The 22,386-nt window shown below is 35.5% G+C and overlaps 4 protein-coding genes across 4 annotated transcripts; 3 read left to right on the forward strand and 1 right to left on the reverse strand.

The window, feature by feature from the left end:
• Positions 1-529: 529 nt before the first annotated feature.
• On the forward strand, positions 530-2,037 carry LOC108868053 (peroxidase P7-like). Its single transcript, XM_018650302.2, has 3 exons — positions 530-799; positions 927-1,121; positions 1,337-2,037. The coding sequence occupies exons 1-3, from the start codon at positions 587-589 to the stop codon at positions 1,889-1,891; spliced, it is 963 nt and encodes a 320-aa protein (XP_018505818.2). The 5' UTR covers positions 530-586; the 3' UTR covers positions 1,892-2,037.
• Positions 2,038-6,451: 4,414 nt separating this feature from the next.
• Positions 6,452-7,827, forward strand: LOC103958949 (peroxidase P7-like). Its single transcript, XM_009371271.2, has 3 exons — positions 6,452-6,703; positions 6,839-7,033; positions 7,273-7,827. Exons 1-3 carry the CDS (start codon positions 6,485-6,487, stop codon positions 7,825-7,827), a joined length of 969 nt encoding a protein of 322 aa, XP_009369546.1. The 5' UTR covers positions 6,452-6,484.
• Positions 7,828-11,108: 3,281 nt separating this feature from the next.
• Positions 11,109-12,053, reverse strand: LOC103958947 (biogenesis of lysosome-related organelles complex 1 subunit 1). Its single transcript, XM_009371269.3, has 3 exons — positions 11,867-12,053; positions 11,534-11,739; positions 11,109-11,423 (listed from the first exon to the last, which is right to left on the reverse strand). The coding sequence occupies exons 1-3, from the start codon at positions 12,024-12,026 to the stop codon at positions 11,334-11,336; spliced, it is 456 nt and encodes a 151-aa protein (XP_009369544.2). The 5' UTR covers positions 12,027-12,053; the 3' UTR covers positions 11,109-11,333.
• A 4,306-nt stretch (positions 12,054-16,359) lies between these two features.
• LOC103958946 (peroxidase 4) lies at positions 16,360-19,351 on the forward strand. Its single transcript, XM_009371268.3, has 4 exons — positions 16,360-16,734; positions 17,510-17,701; positions 17,812-17,980; positions 18,729-19,351. Exons 1-4 carry the CDS (start codon positions 16,504-16,506, stop codon positions 19,118-19,120), a joined length of 984 nt encoding a protein of 327 aa, XP_009369543.2. The 5' UTR covers positions 16,360-16,503; the 3' UTR covers positions 19,121-19,351.
• The last annotated feature ends 3,035 nt before the right edge of the window (positions 19,352-22,386 follow it).

Raw genomic sequence — 22,386 nt, forward strand, 5'->3', positions numbered from 1 at the left:
CACGTATTGCGGAATTGGTCCAGAACAATAATAAAAAAGGCTATATATTTTGTGCTTTTAATAAAGGAGACCAAAGTCTTAAATTAAAATTACAAATCAAATGATGTGTCGCTAATAAGAAATAAACACATTAATCAACGCTAAAGTAAGGGTAATGTTAGGGAAACTAAATTTGTAGACAAAGTTTTGGAAACTAAGGGACATGAAAGTTGATGATTGGTTTATTACGTAAACGCAAACGTGTTTATTCCTATTAGTACACATCATTTAGTTTGCAAATTTAGTCTGCCTAGCATTACCCTTAAAGTAATAATCCAATCATCAACAACCATATCTTTTGATTTACAAATTTAGTTTAAAATTTTTGGTCTCCTCAACATTACCCATAAGTTAATTATGCATGCATATTATATACATCAGACAATTATATTGATGGAACAAGTGGCAGATGCAAACTAGCCTTATCCGCCCCCAAAACCCAAAATAAAACATAAAATAAAATTTCTCTATAAAAGCACTCAAACTCCTTGATCTTCACCATCACTGCTTATCAATTGGACAAGAAACTAACTATACCTATATTGTCATGGCTGCCCTTCAATCTTTCCTAGTATGTATTGCAGTGGTAGTTTCCATTACTGTAATACCGACGTCTGCACAACTAAGTGCTGGTTTCTACAACAGAGTGTGCCCTCAGGCACTACCAGCCATTAGAAGAGTTGTCAAGCAGGCCATCTTTCGCGAGCCACGAATCGGAGCCTCTCTACTCCGCCTTCACTTCCATGACTGCTTTGTTAATGTAATTAGAGTAAACCATATTGGGTGCATTTGCATACATTGCGCTTGCCAGAATTGTCTTTAGTTATGAAATTGTTCATTTATTTAGTGGCTGAAATATTATTATGTTCATGGTTGACTATGTACAGGGTTGTGATGGATCAATTCTACTTGATGACACTCCGAGCTTCACTGGTGAGAAGACAGCTTTCCCAAATGTGAATTCAGTAAGGGGATTCGACGTGATTGACGATATAAAAAACGCAGTGGACAAAGCTTGCAAACGCAGCGTGGTCTCATGTGCTGATATATTAGCAGTTGCAGCTCGTGATTCTGTATTCCTTGTGAGTACATTCATAACGCTGGGTTCATTAATATTGTCTCAGTATGCGCATGTCAGTATATATCTTGTTAAGAATAAATGCTGACATTATTGAGGTTATTAAGCGGCCGCAATGCAAAATATATTACACTGACATATCGTTTGATGCATAAATTTGACGATTCTAACAGTAATTCTTTTTTAACGAAATTTATGTTCGTGTCTGTTGGTTTTTAGCTGGGTGGACCTCTTTACCAAGTCCCGTTAGGAAGAAGAGATGCAAGAACTGCAAGCTTGAATGATGCAAATAGAAATCTTCCACCCCCATTTTTCAACTTCCCACAGCTTCTCTCTAACTTCAAATCTCATGGTCTAGACCTAACGGACTTAGTTGTCCTCTCAGCCGCCCACACCATTGGACTAGCTCGGTGCACCACCTTCCGGGCCAGAATTTACAATGACACCAGCATAGACCCCAGCTTCGCAGCCTCAGCGCAACAAAATTGCCCATCAAGTGGAGGAAATGACAATACATTGCCACTAGATGCAACTACAAGGAGATTTGATACCGTCTACTTTAATTCCTTGTTGAAACAAAAGGGTCTCCTCCATTCTGATCAAGAGCTATTTAAGAATAATGGCACCGATAGTGATAAGCTGGTGTTTAAATACAGCAGGAACCCATTTGCTTTTGCTAGAGACTTTTCAGCCTCTATGATCAAGATGGGTAACATCAAGCCTCTTACTGGGAATGATGGAGAAGTAAGATTGAACTGCCGGAAAATCAATTAGTGTGTGTTGTTGTCATGATTAAAAAGATACATGTTTTTCATGATTTTGCAATGTAGCATAATCTATGATCATGCTATATATTGTACCCAAAAAAATGGGACTATTTATTGAATAATATGGAGATTGGCTTTGAGATTAGAATACTACATGTACATGGTATATACCTTTTTAGTCCAAGCTCTTTTCCATGTTGATATAGAACACGGAAAATATCAGGAATTTAAAGTCATAGATCCAACCATGGTTAAATCCAAGTTGATTATGATAAAGTAAAAATTTCATTTAATTAATTAATTAGTAGCTAGCCGTTTGATTAGTAACTTCTGATACTATACATGAACATATATAAATGAGAAATTAGCACTAATTAAGGTCCACACACACACACACACACACACACACATCTTGCAAAAACATTATCAACATAAGTAGAGATCATACTTCAAAAGACCGCATTGCACCTTTATGTAATAGAGATATAGAACCCAATAATATAGTACGTCTCACCTCTTAGATGTATTACAGTGTGATATCCTAAATGTGTTCTCCCTAACATGTGTAGAGTCCGTTAAACAAAAGAAAACTACTTATCTTGTCAAACCACTCTAAAAGGCCTGCCAAAGCTAATGACTTTTATAACAACTTTTATGTAAATGATGAGTGAGGATTCAAACCTAAAACTAAAACTTTAGATATCGAAATAGATAATCTTAACTACTTAGCTCTAAGTTCTTTATATAACACAAAAGAAGCTGGGGATGTATTCAATTAAGAATCTGATGAATTCTAATAGAATTATAGACTCCCATAGAGTCTATGAATTTTAATAGATTCATATAAACTCCACATGAATTTTAATGGATTCACATAGATTTCACGTATGTGGATTTAAAATGAATTTTATACGAATTTTTTTATGGAGTTTACTGGATATTTATATCATTTACAGAAGATCAAAGGTCACAACGAGGATGCCAAAAGAAAAGTAGAAAAGAAAGGAAGATTTCTACGGTGATGAAAGGGTGAGCTATTGGCAAGTACAACATATATTGGGTGATAATGAGTCCAAGATCAAGCAAGGAAATTGAACAAATAAAAAAAGGATCAAGCAAGGAAATTGATGCTTAGAATTCGATTGAGTTGAATCGAGATCTAAGGTTCTCTAAAACAAATAATAAACAAAATTAGCTATGAGGAGAAGACAAGAACATTGTTGATTACAGGTTGTCTTCCTTGAAGAGAAAGGAGATAAAGATTTGGCCACACAGAGAAGACAAAAAAATCGAAAAAAGAAGTTTGTAGATTTCTTGACGTGTTACCTTTACATGTCTACTTAGAAGAAGAATTCGTTCATATCTAGGTCTGCTCATATTTTGTAGAGGGAGGAATCACGATGAAATCTTAGGGGTAGAGACATGATTTGTGAGGGCTTTTGGTATTTATATTTTCCACTCTAGAATCCACCAAAATCCTTCAACTCCTAAATTCCTACAAATTCAATGCATTTTGAATATAACAAGATTTTGAAACATTTTTAAAAACTTGAGATTGAATACCATCAGATTTTGATAGACTCTTCAAAAATCAAGATTGAATACCAATAGAGTTTGACAGATTCTTTTAAAATTTTAATTGAATATATCTAGATTTCTAAATTCTTTCAAAATTCATCAAAATCTTAATTGGATACACCCTAGTTGTGAGAACTAACAATAGTGTTACAAGCCAACTTCAAGCTTCATTCATTATATTAACTAGCATGTGAATTTACACATTGTTTGGTGAACAATACTTGGCTACTCAAAGATGAGTAAGAATTCATACTCAAAACTCTTAGTGTTTTAATCACAGAGTTTTGTGTTTATGATAAGAATCGTTCATACTATGAATCACATTGTAAAGATCATCTCTGCAAAAAATAAATTAAAGCTAAGGTCGTTTAGTCAATCTATTGTAGTAAATACATAGACGGTTCGTAATGCTTTTACCAATACCGTTCATTTGTTTTTAAACAGTTTGATGACTAAATGACCTTAGTTTTAATTTATTTTTTGCAGCGACGATCTTTATAGGGTGATTTATAATTTGAAATATTTTGATTATAAGCACGAAATTCTATAAATTTACAACGAACAATTTTGAGAAATTTTGACTAGAAGTTCCTACTCATCTTTAAGTAGCCAAATATTGTTCTTGTTTGGTGAACAAGTTTTAAAAATATTTCCATCCCGCTCCTTTAGGCCTTTACTCGTTAGAGTGTTCGGTTCATAATTCATAATAAAATTGATTTCCTTTTATAGAAAATTTCGACTATACACTAACCTGAGCATTTTTCTGTACAAAATATAGTTGACCTTTTCTTTTCACTTGGCAGTGCAACCTATTACTTTACAAACATTCACAACTTTTATTTTATATTTTTTTATTTAATCCAGGCTTTGTTTCTACACACTTTCTTTGACTTGGCCTTAGTTTTATGGTATATTTATTTACTCAATCCATGCTTTATTTGTTATGTATCTAATTGAGTTGGCCTTAGTTTTATGGAAGGGATACTTGTTTGAAATGATGAAACGCGGGAAGTATATCATTTCTAAGGCAAGACTAATGATCAAGATTCTCATAGTTGTGAAGATTGAAGACAGAGAGATCATGGAGAGGCACAAAAGGCCACGCACGTCTCTACTAATGTTGACATATGGAAAGTAAGCAACAGGCCACGCACAAAACGCTTTTGAGATTGGGGATGTCCCCTGGTTTTTGTTTTTGTTTTTTCAACTTAATTATGACCAACCTCGCTGTCTGAATATGTTTGAGCTTGACTAGTTTTGTTTGATTTCAGAAAGGACATTGATCCACACACAATCTGAAAGAGGTGATGGTTCTGAGAACAAACAAATCCAACTTGTAGTACTGAACGAGAAAACAAATAAATGGTTAGGTGAAAAATTAACTATATATAAATATTCTCAATGAAATTCAGATTACTTTCACCGTTTAGACAAAGTCTTACGGGATGTTAGATATAATTAGAATCCAAATACCATCTAATTTCTAAATCCCTTGCAGAATTAACGGATTAGGGAAACTTGTTTTGTTATGCTAACCTAATTAATTAACAAGAATTTGACATTCAATTCAGAAGCAGCCAAAAGCCAATACCCCCCAGGGTACAATTTTCCATGCTGAGTTTCTTGTATACAAGTTTGGCATGCTTATCTTTCTTTTCATGCATGCATGTGACCCAAAACAACAATACGTTTTAATAATTGATTTTAAGTAGGATAATCCGTTGTCAAACTTTGAATGAAACGGTGTAGGTGATTGTTACCAAAATAAAAAAACAGAGTAGGTGACAATAATACTTGTACATACTCGATCGTGACGTGCTCTAGTTGTAAGAAGGATAAGGTGCAAGATTATGATCCAAGTGATGAGGTTATCAATGGTCAAAACAATGCCACTTGTCAAGAGATTAAATAGGTTATTATACATATAGTTAGTTGTTAGAAATGGACTTGGATAAAGTTGGTTAGAGATAAAGTCAGTTGATATAAGGAGGTGGTTAAAAAGGATTACTCGCTCTACAAGCTTAGTACTGAAATATGTCTTTGGCCTGAGCCCAAATATGGATTAAGGCTATCTGACCTCACAAAGATTGCTTCATTTTCACAAATATAGATTCTCGAGGAGGTGATCATTGTAAACCATTACAGATTAATGAAGAAAGCATTTTTACTAATACAAATCTCTCTCTCTCTCTCTCTCTCTCTCTCTCTCTCTCTCTCTCTCACTCTCTCTCTCTCAAAATCTGCAAGTGCAGCTATCTTTACACTAGTAACAATTATGTCCACTTAACTATTCTTTACAATTTACAGACAAAATTAACTCATAACTCCATCGACACTTAGTGAAACAAACTTTCTGTGAAATCATTCTTGATGAATTATGTTCAGCGGTGCTGTTACAATCAAGTTCCATGATCTTCATTCAGCTCACAATGCATCCAATTTCCTACTGCATCAGTTAACTTACAAGGAAATTAAAAACATGAAACTTACAGAGTTGAAAAACTAACGTGCAAACCTCAATCGCAGACTGCTCATGCCACCTTCTAAAAATTAATCGTGTCGGTATCGCCCTCAATCTTCTCCTAGCCTCCACTGTACCTTGATTTTTTGCTGGATTATTTGTTATTATGGTTTCCTCTTTTACAGTATTAAGTTATCAAACCACTGTAATTAATCTTAATTAACTAATTAATTCCGTAAATTAAAGAGGCCTGTTCGATATCTTTGCTTCTTCTACACCTCTTGCCACAGAGACTAAAAGACAGAATACGATTTAAGGCTCCATGTTAATTTTTAAGTGGAACAAGTCCATGCATATACAGCAATGAACACACTAGACCTCACCAGAAATTATTCATTATTTCATGGAATTGGTCTATACACAGGATGAAAATAACAAGTGGGCCGGATATGGAAATAATTAATCTCTATTTAAGCACTCATACTCCTTGATCATTATCATCATCATCATCATCATCATTATCACTATTCATTAGTTTTACAAGAAAATTAAACTGTGGCCATGGCTATTCTCCGATCATTTCTAGCGATCATCTGTATTGTATTGGTTGCTGCGACTAGTATGAAACCAACATCTGCAAAACTAAATACTCATTACTACACGAAAGGGTGCCCTCAGGCACTACCAGCCATCAGAAAAGCTGTCGAGCGGGCCATCAAACGCGAGCCACGGATGGGAGCCTCTCTAGTTCGCCTGCACTTCCATGACTGCTTTGTTAATGTAATTATGCTTTTGACTGATCGTTCGCATGCATTTCACTTGCATTTATTATATTTGTTTATTGTATCAGGAGCAGTGAACATGTGAATGTAACCTATTTTCTGATATATGTCCATGGTTTATTGATTAATGCAGGGGTGTGATGGGTCAGTTCTGCTTGATGACACTTCCAACTTCACCGGTGAGAAGACAGCCTTGCCAAATGTGAATTCGATCAGGGGATTAAACGTGGTCGATGATATCAAAAAAGCTGTTGACAAAGCTTGCAAGAAAAGTGTGGTCTCATGTGCAGATATATTAGCAGTTGCAGCTCGTGATTCCGTTTCCATTGTGAGTGCATATATGTCCGATCATTAATAATGCAAGATTCACCAAATTTGTATTACAAAATAACGCGTTAGTATTATACGTTTCAATACCAGGTTTAACAAAAACTGAGGTTGAGAATGTACACAAATTCGAATATCATTTTACGAAAAAAAAAATTGGTGACGGTACTAACACTTATTTCTTTCGATAGATCAAAATGCCCTTTATGAAATTTGTGTTTAAATTGTTTTGTTATTCAGTTGGGAGGCCCTACTTACAAAGTACAATTGGGAAGAAGGGATGCAAGAACTGCAAGCGTGAATGATGCAAACAGAAATCTTCCTCCTCCATTCTTCAACTTCCCACAGCTTCTCTCAAACTTCGAAGCTCATGGTCTAAACCTAAAAGACTTAGTTGTGCTCTCAGCCGCCCACACCCTTGGACTTGCTCGGTGCACCACCTTCCGTGCCAGGATTTATAACGATACCAATATAGACCCAAAATTTGCAGCCTTGGCCAAAAAGAATTGCCCAACAAGTGGAGGAGATGACAACACAAGGCCACTAGATGCAACTTCAAAGAGATTCGATACTGTCTACTTTGAGGCTCTGTTGAAATCAAAGGGTCTCCTCCACTCTGATCAGGAGCTCTTTAAGGGTAATGGTAGCGATAGTGATAAGTTGGTGCAGCGTTACAGCAAGAACTCAGCTGCTTTTGGAAAAGATTTCGCAAATTCTATGATCAAGATGGGCAACATCAAGCCTCTCACTGGAAACGAGGGAGAAGTGAGACTGGACTGCAGGAAAATCAATTAGGATCGAATTTGCGATACTATATTGTTCAAAGATTTTCGTGTGTCGTTAATTATTTATGTATATCAATTTTGTGTGGCTTGATACCCATTGTTAGTCCATTTCGTAATAGCTCAAGCTTTTAGGGTGTTATCTAACTTGTATCAAAGGCTTGGTTTGTGGGAGGTATTGTGTGCAAAGCCTCCAATATATATTTATCATTCTTCACTTTTTTGTTTGTTTGCAAAGTGCATGAATGTTAAGGTTGCACCAATACGTTTCTCTTGTTGATTAAAACCACGGATCGTGGATTATAAAGCCTTGTATTACGACATTGTAATTCAATGTGAAATGAAATACGATACTTAACAAAATTACATCTCTCATCAACGCCTTTTTATTTTCCTAATCCGTGTGAAGAATGAAACTAGTATGAATATATAACCAATGAATTGTTACAGGCATTGCAAAGCAAGGATCATGATATTGTAAACGCCATGAATTTGGTTGGAGATTGTAAGCAAAGATGGGAGATAATGATGAAAAGTGGTTGGGATTCTTTATTTGGTGAAGTCTTTAATTTTGTCTTAAAAATGATATTGATGTGCCTAATATGGATGATATGTTTCTTTCTCGAAGGCTAGGGCAACGAAAAGCTCAAGCAATCACAAATATGCATCATTATTGTGTTGGGATATTTTATGTTGTTTTGGATTGGCAACTTCAAGAACTAAGCAATCGTTTCAATGAGACCAACACTAAGTTTCTTCTTTGTTTGGCATGTTTATGTCCAGTTAATTACTTCTCTGCTTTTGATAGCCAAAAGCTATTGCGTCTTGCACATTTTATCCTAAGGACTTCTCTATAAATGAGCAAATGATACTTAAGATTCTACTTGAGACTCACATTGTGGATATGCGGTCTAGCATTGAGTTTTCAGGTTTAAATGGGATTGGAGATCTTGAAAAAAAAAATGGTTCAATGCAAAAAGACAAGGTGTATCCGCTAGTTTACTTGCTTTTGACATTAGCGCTAATTCTTCTAGTTGCTACTGCCACTGAAAGAGTATTTTTGGCCATGAAATTTTTGAAGAATCAATTGAGAAATCGGAAGGGAGATCAATGGATGAATGGTAACATGGTTATTTTTATTGAGAGAGATATTTGATGATATTAGTAATGATGTAGTCATGCAACGCTTTCAAAAGATGAAAACATGTCGAGGGATATTGTAATATGTTGTATGGAAAACTTTATGAATTAATACATAAGTGTTTTGATCAGTAAATTCTTGAGTTTTTTAATTACGACTTTTTGTTTGAAGATGCCTCCATTCATACAAATCTCTAACTCGTCCCTAATTGCACCTATATGTTTCTCTTATTAATTAAGACTACGGGCCGTGGATTATAAAGCCTTGTATTAATTACGATATTGAAATATCAATGAGAAATACGATACTTTACAAATTACATCTCTCTTTGTTTGCATTTTTATTTTATTTTCTGCTCGAAGAGTGAAACTACACGCGAGCAACGATGTTAACTTGATATACACTGAAGTTAAGTGATTGTCTACTATGATCATGGCAAGTGTAATCTATTATGTTATTACGTACCCGAAAAACGAACTATTATATCTAATAGTAAAGATTTTCTTTGACATTATATTGCAAGACTTGGCATGCCCTCTTGTCGGCCAAGCTCTTGCCCTCTTGTCGGCCAAGCTCTTCCCCCCCCCCCCCCCCCCCCCCCCCCCAAATATTGTACAGCATCTGCAAACGCATGTAAGAGCTAGTGTAAAATTATACATTCAACCAATTAATTATTTATCAATATATTGGTTGAATTGAATCCATGAAAGTGATTAACAAATACGATATTAAAGTTTGAGTGTTCATATCTTGCTGTCCAAGGATCAACTTCTCTGTCTCTATCGGGACAATTCCTGCTGCTACAATGCTAAGTCAGCTGCTAAGATTACCACACCCTATCATCTATTTAATTATAAAACAACCAATTTTATAACATTTAGATTTGGTAAAGCCCTGCTTTTTCTGATATTTAATCACTAACCCCTAAGCTAATTTTATGTGATAAATAAATAGTTAATTGTGCTATTGAACAACAGCTGCTTACGACTTTGATGTCTGTTTTCTGGGGAGATGACAATTAAATAGGATATGCAGAAGCCAAAATTTCGTTCCTCCAACACACAATCTGCAGTAAAATGAGGGTTCTCTCTATAAACATATCCAAGTTGCAGAACTAAATTAAAAACAAGTGAATGCAATTAGGTGACCAACTATACTCTTAAGATCAAGTTTTTAATGAAATCAAGGTTAATGTCACAGTCTAGATCGACCAAGTCGTACTGATTAGTCAATCGTTAAATAGAGGATTAGCACTAGATTACTATTTTAATCCCATCTGATTAAATCTTTTTTCTCATAATTAACCGATGTGGGCAACTTCTGTTATTGGTTAATCCTGTTAAGAGTATCGATCCCACATTGGAGAAATGAGAGATCTTGCATGTGCTTATAAGTAATTGGGCTACATCCAATATTGCTAGTTAGTTTTATGGTGAAATCTCAACTTTTTTCGTGGTATTAGAGTAGATTCCCCCATTTGTGAAGCTTAACGGCCTTAGCGGCCACATGTGCTCCACTTCACCCGATTTATGTTGTCTACGTGCTAGACTTCAAAATTCGTGTTGAGAGTATCAATCCCACATCATGCAAAGAAGTGACCTTGCATATGCCCAAGTAATTGATCTACTCCCCAATCCCCATATTGCTAATTGATTTTACGGTGAAACCCTAACTTTCTTCAAATCCATTCTTATTAGCTTAAAAACAAATTCACAGTTGACATTTTCATTAGTTTCTGATTACAAGTTGACATTCAAATTTCAATTCAAAAGGAGCCAAAAGCCAATCCATCCAGAGTCCAATGCCCATATCCTGAATTCCTGATAGAGTTTCTGAAACAATTTATAGGATTTGACATTTGACATTTTCCCTCTTTCTCTTCATGTGTCCTCTTCAAAATTTTGGAAAGACCATTCCAATGTCAACTACTATGAGTACACTTTATCATGCTGTACATATAAATTTTTTTTCTATCGTCCATGAAATTTAAACTCAAAACGTTTTCCACCAAAGTGGAGACTAGATGCCGCGTTGTACATATGCATATACTTGGGCTGCAAGCAAGCCTTGCACATCTTAATATTTTCTTAAAAAAAAAAAAAAAAAAAAAACCAGGAATGGAACCAAATGCACAAAATGACTACATGCCTTCCTCAAACCAAATTTGCACGTTGTGAATGTGAATTATCATATCTTCAAAGAAAAAAGACTTATCGTTCCACAATTCAGATGCTATACAAATTACCGAAAGAAAATAACCAGGAAAGAGCGATCCCAAGCCAACAAGATCTCCGTTTTGCGAGAATCAGAGTACCGTCTACATAGCCTTATTTTTACTTTACAGAGAGACTGTTCCCATAATGTGCTTACGAGCTTGATCATGCTTGGTGAATATTGTGGATAGCTGCAGTGATGCTCTTACAATCAAATTCCATAGTCTTCATCCAGTTCTCAAAATCTCCAATTTCCTACCACACCAAAAAGAAAAAATTTAAATTTAAAATAACCCATGTTTATAAATTCAACAGTAATTAATTAATTTACAGGAAAATTGAAGAACAAAAATTAAAAATTGAACCTTGATGGCAGTGTTCATAGAACGAGTGACAGAGAGCCAGTGATCGGTTTGTTTGCTGAATCGTGCAATGGTGGCAGCCAAAGCTCTAATTTCATACTCGATTCGCTTTTCGTTCACGAACGCCTCTTGCACGCCGCCGTTCACCGCATCCACCATCAGCTCCGCCACACGCGCCGCCTTCTTGATAGCGTCCTTCTTCGCCTTCTCTGCCAAAAAATCACCATTAATCACTCAATTAATCCGTATCGAATCCAATTTCAATAATCCAGCTTCTTTTCTTCAAACCCTTAGATCGAATTCGAAATTAGATTTGGGGGAACTGAATCAACTCACCGGTGACGTCGCGAAGTCTAAGGGAGGTGTGGTGGTGATCCTGGACGAGCTGTAGCAGAGCTTCTTCTACACCTCCCGGCTCTGGCTCCGACGAGAACGAGAAGGTGGACGACGATGCGACGGCGCCATGGGCCAGTGGAAGAGACGATTGTGAGTACATGCTGCAGTCGTTTCAAAGTGTACAAATCAAACGGTAAGTCGTATTAATTAGAATATACCAAAATTTTTGTCTAGGCCCAAAATTTCTCACGGGCTTAGTAAATTCACCTCCGTATGAAAGCCCATTTGATTTGGTTGGGTTCAGCCCAATAGGTACAACTATTGTTTCAAGTCAAAAAAATTTCCATTTACAATCTTACAGTCACTGCTAGCACTAAAGTTTAGTCGTACACATCTTCACTTGTAAGTAGAAAATCTTAAGTTTAATTCTCATAGATAACGAATTCGAGATATAAATATGGTTGACTATGATGTAAATCACTCCCTCCCCAATATTGTTGTATAAAAAAAAAAAAAAAAGAATTATCATACAATCAATCAAATTGAAGCATACCGTTTCAAATATGAAGTGTGTAAAATACAGTTAAACTTAATAAATAAAACTCATTCTATTATTTAAATTAATAGTAACACTAGGTGACAATATGATAATAACGAACAAATTTCTTGTTACGAGTCAGAGTTGAATGAAGAACTTAGATAACTTTGACGTGTGTTTAATAGTGTTTGGTAAATAATTGAAGCAAACGTTTGATTTAAGAAATTGAATTTGAAGGGCATGTCTACTTGGGTTAGGAAAGGTGGTTGCATATAAAAGTCAAGCTCACTATGCTTTGCTTTTTTTAGTAGGTCGATTAAATAGAGGTTAGCCCCACCCGAACAGTCTCAGTTCAATCATATTTTGAATTCACTCTAGTTGATGTATATATGCATAATCCTATTCTATCAACTAGGATGTTCTCAAGGTTTTCTTTTACTTTGCTTTTTATGGGTTGGTAATAATGGATGGCAAACCATAGTTATCCATCGTTTTCATATTCGTAGGAGACTAATTGGGAATTGCACCTTATTTGTGGTTACAATCAAACAGATTTACAACTTACAATATATACTCATGACCTCCTATTAATTTTTTTAAGGAGCTAATGTCTGCACTTTTTCATTGAGCCATTTGTCGTGGTTTATGCAGGTTGACTCCACAGTCTTCACTAAGATGAGAAAACTCAACACACCAAAATTAGCCTTTTATCAAATTTATGCGCATAATGCATGTCGTAATAACCAAAATGTATTTTGTACCGTGAGACAATATGACAGCTCGAAGAAACGAGTCATATTCATCCATGGCTTAGAGCTGAATGCCAGAATTGACAACATTCAAGTATAACAAGTAAACAAACAAACATCTTTTGCAGAACCTTCAACGTAGAACCACTCCATGTTTTGCAACACATTTGTCAAAAGAGATAGAGGTATCCTCTTTCTTTTATTCTAGTACGCCATTATATAATTTGATTTCGTATAATAAAAAGTATGAGCAAACATATATATATCCTTATTTGCAAGTGACCCTCTACTACAGCAGTGAAAAAGAGTGTTGCCCTTGCTTCACGACATGGATTTGAATCTCATTGGCTTTATAATCTAACATCTAATCTAATAAATTTATCGGTTGACAAAATATATATATATATATACATATATATATATATGTATGTATGTGTGTGTGTGTATCTTTATTTAAGATTAGCCTACGAAATATTATTTTGATATTTATATCGAATGAGTATGCTTAATGTGTGCTTGTTGTTTTTGTTTTATTTATACTAGTAATTAATTAACTTTGACCACAAGCTTAACACATGAAAGTTACTAAAAGTAAAAATTATAAAAAGAGAGAATATATGCATAGACATCGAAAATGAATTTTCGTGTTTACATTATGCTTCACAAATGAAAGGCATTTTCCAAATAAATTTATATGTACACTAAAATTTTGAAATCAACTTTTTTTGGTTGTTGGAATGAACGTGAACCCCTATTCAATTCTATTTATCCTAATAAGATAGCTAACATTTTATTTAGCTTCTTTATTTTGAAAAATGTTAGGAAAACCAAATTTTTGGACCATCTTTTGTAGACCAAATGGTATGACCATTGATGGTGTAACTTATTTTTAATGATTTAAAGCAGGAGCCTACTATCTAGTTGCCACATCACATGGTTTATAAAATATGATTTAAAAATTTGGTATCAAAATGCGTGATTTTTTTTTAAACAAATGATATTATCTACACTAAGGGGTTAGCCTCATAATGGGCTAGCAATAATATGGTTCAAATGCGTCTTTGTGAGAATTGAACCTAAGACCTCTTACGTACAAGTGAAAAGGAATATCACTGGACCATAGTACTAAGTGTGCATACTTCTTGTCTGTATATGGACAAGTGGAGAATTATTGGTGCATGAAACATGATCTATATCAGTCCCCAGATTTTAGCCTCAAAAATGAATTTCTCTTGAATTTTGAGAAGCTAGCTAGACTGGCAATGGTGGCCATTTTTCTTGACTGAAGAGACAAATATAATACTTTTAGAATAGTTTGAATTCTCTTTTACTACTTTTTCTCTATACTACTGTGTACACACACACACACGCAATCGCTCTCACAATTTTTCGTATCTTCTCCATGAAATTAAGAAAATCCATCAACCGGTATTTTCTTATGTAATCTTTTATTTTATCTTATTTTTAAGGTCTGCAATCGTGCCTAACTTTGAAAATTTGGTGTTTTGAAATAAAAGTCGAAAGTCAAGAAAAGCTATCGACAACACCATTACAAATCCATACCTAATCGAACCTAATACTAACGGTTTTACAAATTATAGTATAAAGCACATGCGTAGTTTTGTCATGCAAGTTCGTTGTCCAGAATACTTACCAGATAAGACAAATAAAGGCTGGGATATGGCCCGATATTCCTCTTAAATAATTCAAGAGTCGTATTTGCTACAATGCCAGTATCTGCTTAATTAGCTACACATATAATTGACATTGTCAATTGTGACACTCAAAACTCAAATATCACTTCCAAACCCTCCCTATGAATATGATAGCTCTCTACCAATGGGATGGGATTTATTTCTTATGGACTTGCCACTATAGCAGTATTGAAAACAACAACGAGTTAGTTACATCAAAAGAGACTTGTCCATAACATCGTATTTCCAAACACCATTGTAGGTAGTACCGATGAACTATAGTTTCCTACACCCATTGGCAATTAGCATTTCATTTATGTACATCTAACAGGCTATTAGGAGTGGTGCATCATAACTTTAATTTTCTGGTGTCCCGCTATAAGACATTCTGGTGTGCCCAAAGTGCAAAAAGCAATCAATTTTGTTTTTTTATTTATTAATACATTTAGTTGAGCACGTAGTCAGTATGTCGTCGTCTACCTATATTTGTTGAAAGCTTCCATGAGTGCTACTTGGATTTTTCGACAACTTGTAAGGTTTGATATCGAGGCATGTCGAGCATCACTTGTCAATGCTCACTGAATTATGCCAAAGTGGCATTTCATCGAGTTGTTTATATATAAGCATTCTCATCACGTCTTCATTTTATTATGTCATACTGAAATTTAGTATGATTCATTTACTTTTTTATTCCTTAAGTTGTTAGTTAACACATGAATAGGATGATACTCATTCATTGCAATATCATTCATTGTAAGCGAGCATGCCCAATTCAGTGTTTCTTTCGTGTCTCGTCTGTAACTTTTTGACACTTTGTTCCTGAAATTAACCTCCAAATCAACAATGTTATCATTTCAAAGACTAACATAACAAATAAAAAGAAATTAAAGAACAGCAAAAGGAGCCAAACTCTCCACCAACCTAACCCGATAGTCACCCACGAAACCACACACAACTCCTCGGCGGCGACACTCCTCACAGCCGGCAATAGAACGTTTCCTCTCTTTCAATTTTACTTTCTTCCTCTCTCTCACCGGTGAACCAACCAATGATGTTCTTTTTCTTCTTGGATTTAACCAACAACCGCAAAACATCCTTATATTTATTTTCAAGACTTGATAATTTACAACAGATTTTTTTTCTGGAGCTACGAATTGATTATTCTTGCATGGCATTGTATTTTTATCTTTTTGGTCGAAATCTTGCATGGTATCTTCACCAAATCCCAAAAGGTATTAACGTCAAAATATGGTGGACCCCCAAAAGTTATAACCAATTTGATCCATTCCCACATTGACCGTCTCCGCTGGTTCATTTCACGTAAACGTGCTTTTGAAGGTTTACCACCTTCCTCCATCCAAATCATTCAATCCATCGCATTCTTTGCTGCTGTATCATTCAATCCATCGCATTCTTTGCTGCTGTGGTTGTACTACTAGTTGATCCCTACAACTAAAAAGCAAACTCCTCCTAATTAAATACTAGACGTAGAAATTGTCATGCCATGCACTGCTTAGTCTTAGTCTTTAGGATTAGGTTAACCTGTCATCCAGAAAATCTCCCCACTTCTTCCTCTATATATAACCCTATTATATTCTCCATGCAACACCATATTCTCAAACCTTGTTAATTCAACTACATTTTGAATTTGAAACAATGGCTTTTAGTAATACTTTTTCATTGTGTTCCATATTGATGATCGTCACAGTCGGTGTTCTTGTGGGTTTCACTGGGAGCTCTTCTGCTCAACTCTCTACGAATTTCTATTCTAAGAGTTGTCCTAAAGTTTTTGATACAGTCAAATCTGTTGTCAAGTCTGCTGTATCTAAAGAAAAGCGCATGGGCGCTTCTCTTCTTCGCCTTCACTTTCATGACTGCTTCGTCAACGTAAGTTCTTTTTTATATGTGCTTCTCTCTATTATAATTTTTCTTTATTAAACACATTATCTGTTTATGTGATCATACTATTAATTACAAAGTTGGATAATGTTAATCACATATCATCTAGTATGGATGCCGTGGTGGTTTAAGATAAAGAGAACATGAAGGGAAATATTGATTTCATTGAGATTTGGAATGAGTGAATAGTGTTTACAAGGCAATACATGAATTGATTTCCCTGTTTACAACTCTGTAGAGGGAATACATGAATCTCTTCCATTATCAACCATAACAGAATTGATAACCCCTCTTATAGTTTCTAACATCACTACTAATGACCTCTAATTTGATGACACTTGTCACAATCTTGACCATATGTTCTATACTTCTCATTAGTGTTTGAGTACATTTTTGCTCACCCTTAAGTGATGGTAATGCACCCCATTGTATTTATTAATGTTGGATGAATTTAAATTTTGGGATTTGTGTCTATCTACTACACATATTTTAAAATTTAAACTTATCTAACGGTGATAAATAGGGTAGTGAGAAAAGATTTTCCTTAGTGTTTCAGGTAATTTTCTAGTTGTACATTAACTCTGTTGCAGTCCAGATGTTGTTATAATTTTTTTTTTCCAGTTACTTTCTATCCATGTTTCTTTTGGTAAAACCTCAATTTCTTCACTTTCAAAATAAATAATAAAAGTCAATATATATTAGTGGTTATTATTATTAATTACTAATACTAATCGTACGTTGTTGAATTCATGCATCATACCAGGGTTGTGATGGATCTCTATTACTGGACGACACTTCTTCCTTCACTGGTGAGAAGACTGCAGGCCCGAATAACAACTCTGCAAGAGGGTTTGAGGTTGTGGACAAGATCAAGTCCCAAGTGGAAAAGGCATGCCCCGGCGTCGTTTCCTGTGCTGATATCTTAGCTATTGCTTCTCGAGATTCCGTTCAAATTGTGAGTAACAAAACTACATGATTTAAGTAACTATGTGCTAGGTTTAGGGAGATTTTAATCCTCTAAGTTAACAGTATAAATTTAACGGTTTTGATTTTATTTTACTGCAGCTTGGAGGACCAAGTTGGGAGGTTAAACTTGGAAGAAGGGATTCAAAGACAGCTAGCCTATCGGCTGCCAATAGTGGAGTCATCCCTCCTCCTACTGCCACCCTCAACGAGCTCGTCAACAGGTTCCGAGCTGTAGGTCTCTCTCAAAGGGACTTGGTAGCCTTATCTGGTAAATTTCAGCTTCCTTTTAACGATGTACATCTTTTGCTGGCACTTTTGTCATTTCATTGGTCCACCGGGAGGGCAAATTTGAAATTAAAATCCCTTCCAACATTATTGAAAAGAAGAATACCACTAAAATAAGAGCTGCTGATAGCAGTCTTTTCATTGTACGAAATAAAAGAGGATAAAAAAAAAGAGTTTTAACGAAAAACCCGCGGTATTGTTCACTTTAACAAAAACCACATTTTTACACTAAAAGTCAATCCTGGTACTATTCACTTTACCCTTTATTTTGTTCTTATTATTAAAACTTAAAGTTTTCAAGCCATTTTCATTAGTTTTCCTAAAAAAAAAAGTCATATCAAAGCCCTTTGGTTTTGGTCGGTTAATTACCATTGCGGATTTGAACCCCCGGTTAGTTTAACAAGGATTTGGTTTTGAAATGAGAAAACCTTAAAAAAATGGAAGGATCTTAGTTTTGATTCGTCTATAAGCTAGATAAAAACAAAAGGGATGACGACTTAATGTTATCTTGCCAGATGGGTTGACATATTATGTTGTCACTTGTCATATGGCCTAATAACAGGTACTCATATTGTTAGACAGTCAATTTGATATATCGATGGAATGAGCTCTATTTGAATGTGCGGTGCTAGATGGAAAATTTGACAGCATATCTAACACCAACAATATCGATTAGATGAACTCCTTTTGATTTCTTAATTAAATGTGTTTGCTTTTACATGATATGGCAGGAGCTCACACAATTGGACAAGCAAGGTGTACAACTTTCAGAGCTCGCATATACAACGAGACCAACATTGATGCTTCATTTGCCAGGACCAGACAAAACACATGTCCAAGAACAGTTGGCTCCGGAGACAACAACCTTGCACCTTTAGACGTTACGACCCCAAATACCTTCGACACTGCCTACTTCAAGAACCTTGTCAACCAAAAGGGTCTCCTTCACAGTGATCAAATTTTGTTTAACAGCGGAGCCACCGATTCATTGGTTAAATCCTACAGCGGCAATGCTGAAACCTTCAATGCTGACTTTGCCAAGGCAATGATCAAGATGGGAGATAACAAGCCACTCACTGGATCTAAGGGCGAGATTAGATTGAACTGCAGGAAGCGTAATTAATTTAGAAAAGGACCTCTCTCTGATAAGAATAAACCAAAAATCCCACAAGCTGGGAGAAATATAATTTTGGGTTTTATATTGTTTGTTATGCTAAGGAAGGTTTTGTTTGTTGGGTATGTTTTAGTTTCAAAGAATTGAAATTGTAGGCGTTGAAATACCAATTATTAATTGTTGATGGAAAGTTTACTTTCAATTGAACAAAGTGAATGGTGATGATCAATCAATTTCCAATTTCCTGGTGCTTTTTTACGATGAAATCGTTAATCTAACATCTTAAAGTCACAAGCATTTGTTTCTACATTACAATATAGTGGTACCTCCACACTCTCAACAGTAAATTTCAGCTTCACCTCTCCTAAATACCGAATTTACTAGCTCATTAACTTTGCTCAAATCCAAATAAAATTACACCAATTTGGCCCAACTTTACAGGGCCTCATTTCATTATTGCTTGGTCTGCCAAAGCCCACTAGAGATGTCATGACCTGGTTTGGCAATCGCAACTCTGTATATTATACCAAACATTATAATTTTTTTTAATATACGAGATACTGTCATTTCGTATTATCCATTTACTTATATTATGACATATGTGTTTGATTTTTACTAATAAAATGGAACACATAATTTTATTTTTCAAAAAACATAAGTTTAATAAACATTGTAGAATTTGAGTTTATTTCAAAAGCTACTCTTTAAGGCTTCAAGCTCCAACAAAAGTTTCCACAATGTCATTTTATTTACATACTCGATCACTGGAGATGTTTCTTCCCATGTTCCTCGTAATGGGAAACAATGTAGCTCATTGCCTCGCTAGACTGGCCATTTACTCTTGTGGAATTTGTACTTGGTTTAAAGAACCTTCTGATTTTATCAGTAGTTGATTTAGAAATTCTTTCATGGGTGGCGAAATATAAAACCTTATAAGTTATTTTAGACAACAAAGCTTTATTGGAACTTTGAAGTTTGGGGTATAGGTCAAACGATACAAGTATGCATGATGTAGTGTTTTTCACTAAGTTGTCATGTTGGTGGGTGAGTCTTAGCAATGGTGGCGCCATAAAAATTGGGAAAGGAAGTTGTGATGGAGAAATTTGAGTGACGAAGTGGTTGAATTTGTGTACACAACATTGTTCAGGTTTTCTTGTCAAATTACGACACTAGTTACACATAACAATCTTAAGGTTTTCTTGAAAATTTACAATTTAGATATAACCATTCTTTTATCCCTTTCCTAATTTCATAAACAAAGGACAGATTATATTCCGTAGAATAGAGAAGATAAATTTCACATAAAACAATAGGGCAGAAGAGAAATTTTTTAATCAAAGTTTATGTCGAGTCTTTGACTAGACCTTGGTTGAAGATGGCATCCTCTTCAGAAATTACAAAAGCTACTTAATTTGAATAAACCTGGAAAGATGGCCTCATCTTCCATCCCTACATACCTGTGTTACGTCGGCATTCACACCTATTTCATAACAACGTTGAAGGTAAAAAACCGCTGTCGTTTTTCTTAATTTAAAAAAAAAACAGTGACCAAAACGAGCCATTTTGGTCTAAGTTTTAAAAACCAGAACTGGAGGCTTTCTTCTTCCTTGGCTGAAGCAACCGATTCTGCCATGGGCAGGCCCTTTGCCGCCATGCCTTCCCCAGCTGTTAGGTGGGCAAAATCCGGGCAGTAGGGAGAAATTTTGAGGTATAGGTGGGCAGCTTCCTACCCTTGCCGTACTATGGATCCGCCACTGGATGGTATGTCATTAGTGATTTGTTGTTAAGGAGTGATTCCTTTGTTGTAATTTGCTGCCGTTTTTGGCTTTGAAATGAAATACTGCCGCCTTCGATTAAAAAGAAAGTAGGGACATCTGTGAAATGTGATTAGTATTTTTGTTTAATGTCAAAATGGTCCTGTGTTTTATCGTGTTGGCCCATTTAGTTTTCGTGTTGTCAATTTGACTAATTTAGTCATCATATTTATCTCTATTAGTAAGGTACATTTCATTCAATTTAAAATATTTAAGAATGAAATAAAAATAAAAAAACTGTACAAAATATTAGGGTGAAACCCATTCTTTCCTCCCCAGCCGTCTCCCCCACCTCCTTGTTGAAGATCAACAGCAGCTCAATTGGTATTTGGATTCTAGAGAGTTCTAACACCACAGTTGGTGCATCATGCATATCAATATGCTAGAAAATTCTAGCATCATTTAAGTTGGCAAGGCTATTATGCAAACTTAAGTCAGTGGCTACATGATCAATGAAAGGTTTAGCAATATCAAAGTATAAGTTTTTAGAAAGACCTAGAAGCCAAATTGTGTGGCTGTTATGAAAAGCCCAAGTCGATTTGCAGTGTGTGAGTCGGTGCAATGCATAATCATTCCACTAGAATGTTCTAGCCAACTTTAAAGTCGGCAACCATTGCCTATAAATATGTATGTATGTGTGCTGTTAAGCAACCAATCAAGTAGCTAAGAAGATAGCTAAGTAAGAGAGTAAGAAGCAAGAGTAATCTTGTAGGAGTGTGAGTGATCTAGAGTGTGTCTCTAGAAAGAGTGAGTGTCATAGCTTCTAAATTGTGTCCTTGAGAATTTATGTTGTAATATTTTGTGAGTTAATACAAGTAATTTGTTTACTTGTGTTGTCTCTCCAATACTTGTTTTAGAGTTGCGTATTCTAAATTTCTTCCTCAACAACTGGTATCAAAGCGATGCGATCGGGGACCGTCTCTAGTGAAGCTTTTGAGAATCGTGAGAAGTTTAGTACTTCACAAGATTGTTGATTAATCTTGTTTGGCGTATCGAAGCTCTACCGACACGATATGAGATCTTCAAGTTGTTGGAGCAATTAAGAAGTTGAACAACAAAAATTACAATACATGGGCGACGTGTATGAAGTCTTACCTACAAGGCCAAGCTCTTTGGGATGTTGTTGGCAGTAATGAAGTTACGCAATTGGAAGAAGACACCAGCGAAACTTTGAGGAAGTGGAAGATCAAGGTAGGTAAGGGAATGTTCACCTTAAAAACTACAGTTGAAGATGACATGTTAGAGCACATACAGAAGGCCAAGACACCGAAAGAAGTGTGGGACACCTTCGCCACACTCTTTTCAAAGAGGAACGAGCAAGATTGCAGCTTCTCGAGAATGAGCTATTATCAGTGACCCAAAGGGACATGACAATTGCGCAGTATTTCCACAAGGTAAAGTCTATTTGCCGTGAAATTTCTGAATTAGATCCTAGTGCTGCCACTGTGGAATCCAGGATAA

The sequence above is a fragment of a genome, unplaced genomic scaffold, assembly GCF_019419815.1.
Source record: "Pyrus x bretschneideri cultivar Hongxiangsu unplaced genomic scaffold, Pyrus_bretschneideri_v1 Contig39, whole genome shotgun sequence".
NCBI classification, from domain to species: domain Eukaryota; kingdom Viridiplantae; phylum Streptophyta; class Magnoliopsida; order Rosales; family Rosaceae; genus Pyrus; species Pyrus x bretschneideri.

Coding starts and splice junctions, on each gene's coding strand:
- LOC103958946 (XM_009371268.3), top strand. CDS start 16,504: ATGGCTTTTAGTAATACTTTTTCATTGTGTTCCATATTGATGATCGTC. Junction 17,702..17,811: donor CTCGAGATTCCGTTCAAATT/GTGAGTAACAAA, acceptor ATTTTACTGCAG/CTTGGAGGACCAAGTTGGGA. Junction 17,981..18,728: donor GGACTTGGTAGCCTTATCTG/GTAAATTTCAGC, acceptor ATGATATGGCAG/GAGCTCACACAATTGGACAA.
- LOC108868053 (XM_018650302.2), top strand. CDS start 587: ATGGCTGCCCTTCAATCTTTCCTAGTATGTATTGCAGTGGTAGTTTCC. Junction 800..926: donor TCCATGACTGCTTTGTTAAT/GTAATTAGAGTA, acceptor GACTATGTACAG/GGTTGTGATGGATCAATTCT. Junction 1,122..1,336: donor CTCGTGATTCTGTATTCCTT/GTGAGTACATTC, acceptor GTTGGTTTTTAG/CTGGGTGGACCTCTTTACCA.
- LOC103958949 (XM_009371271.2), top strand. CDS start 6,485: ATGGCTATTCTCCGATCATTTCTAGCGATCATCTGTATTGTATTGGTT. Junction 6,704..6,838: donor TCCATGACTGCTTTGTTAAT/GTAATTATGCTT, acceptor TGATTAATGCAG/GGGTGTGATGGGTCAGTTCT. Junction 7,034..7,272: donor CTCGTGATTCCGTTTCCATT/GTGAGTGCATAT, acceptor TTTGTTATTCAG/TTGGGAGGCCCTACTTACAA.
- LOC103958947 (XM_009371269.3), bottom strand. CDS start 12,026: ATGTACTCACAATCGTCTCTTCCACTGGCCCATGGCGCCGTCGCATCG. Junction 11,740..11,866: donor TAGACTTCGCGACGTCACCG/GTGAGTTGATTC, acceptor ATTTTTTGGCAG/AGAAGGCGAAGAAGGACGCT. Junction 11,424..11,533: donor CTATGAACACTGCCATCAAG/GTTCAATTTTTA, acceptor TTGGTGTGGTAG/GAAATTGGAGATTTTGAGAA.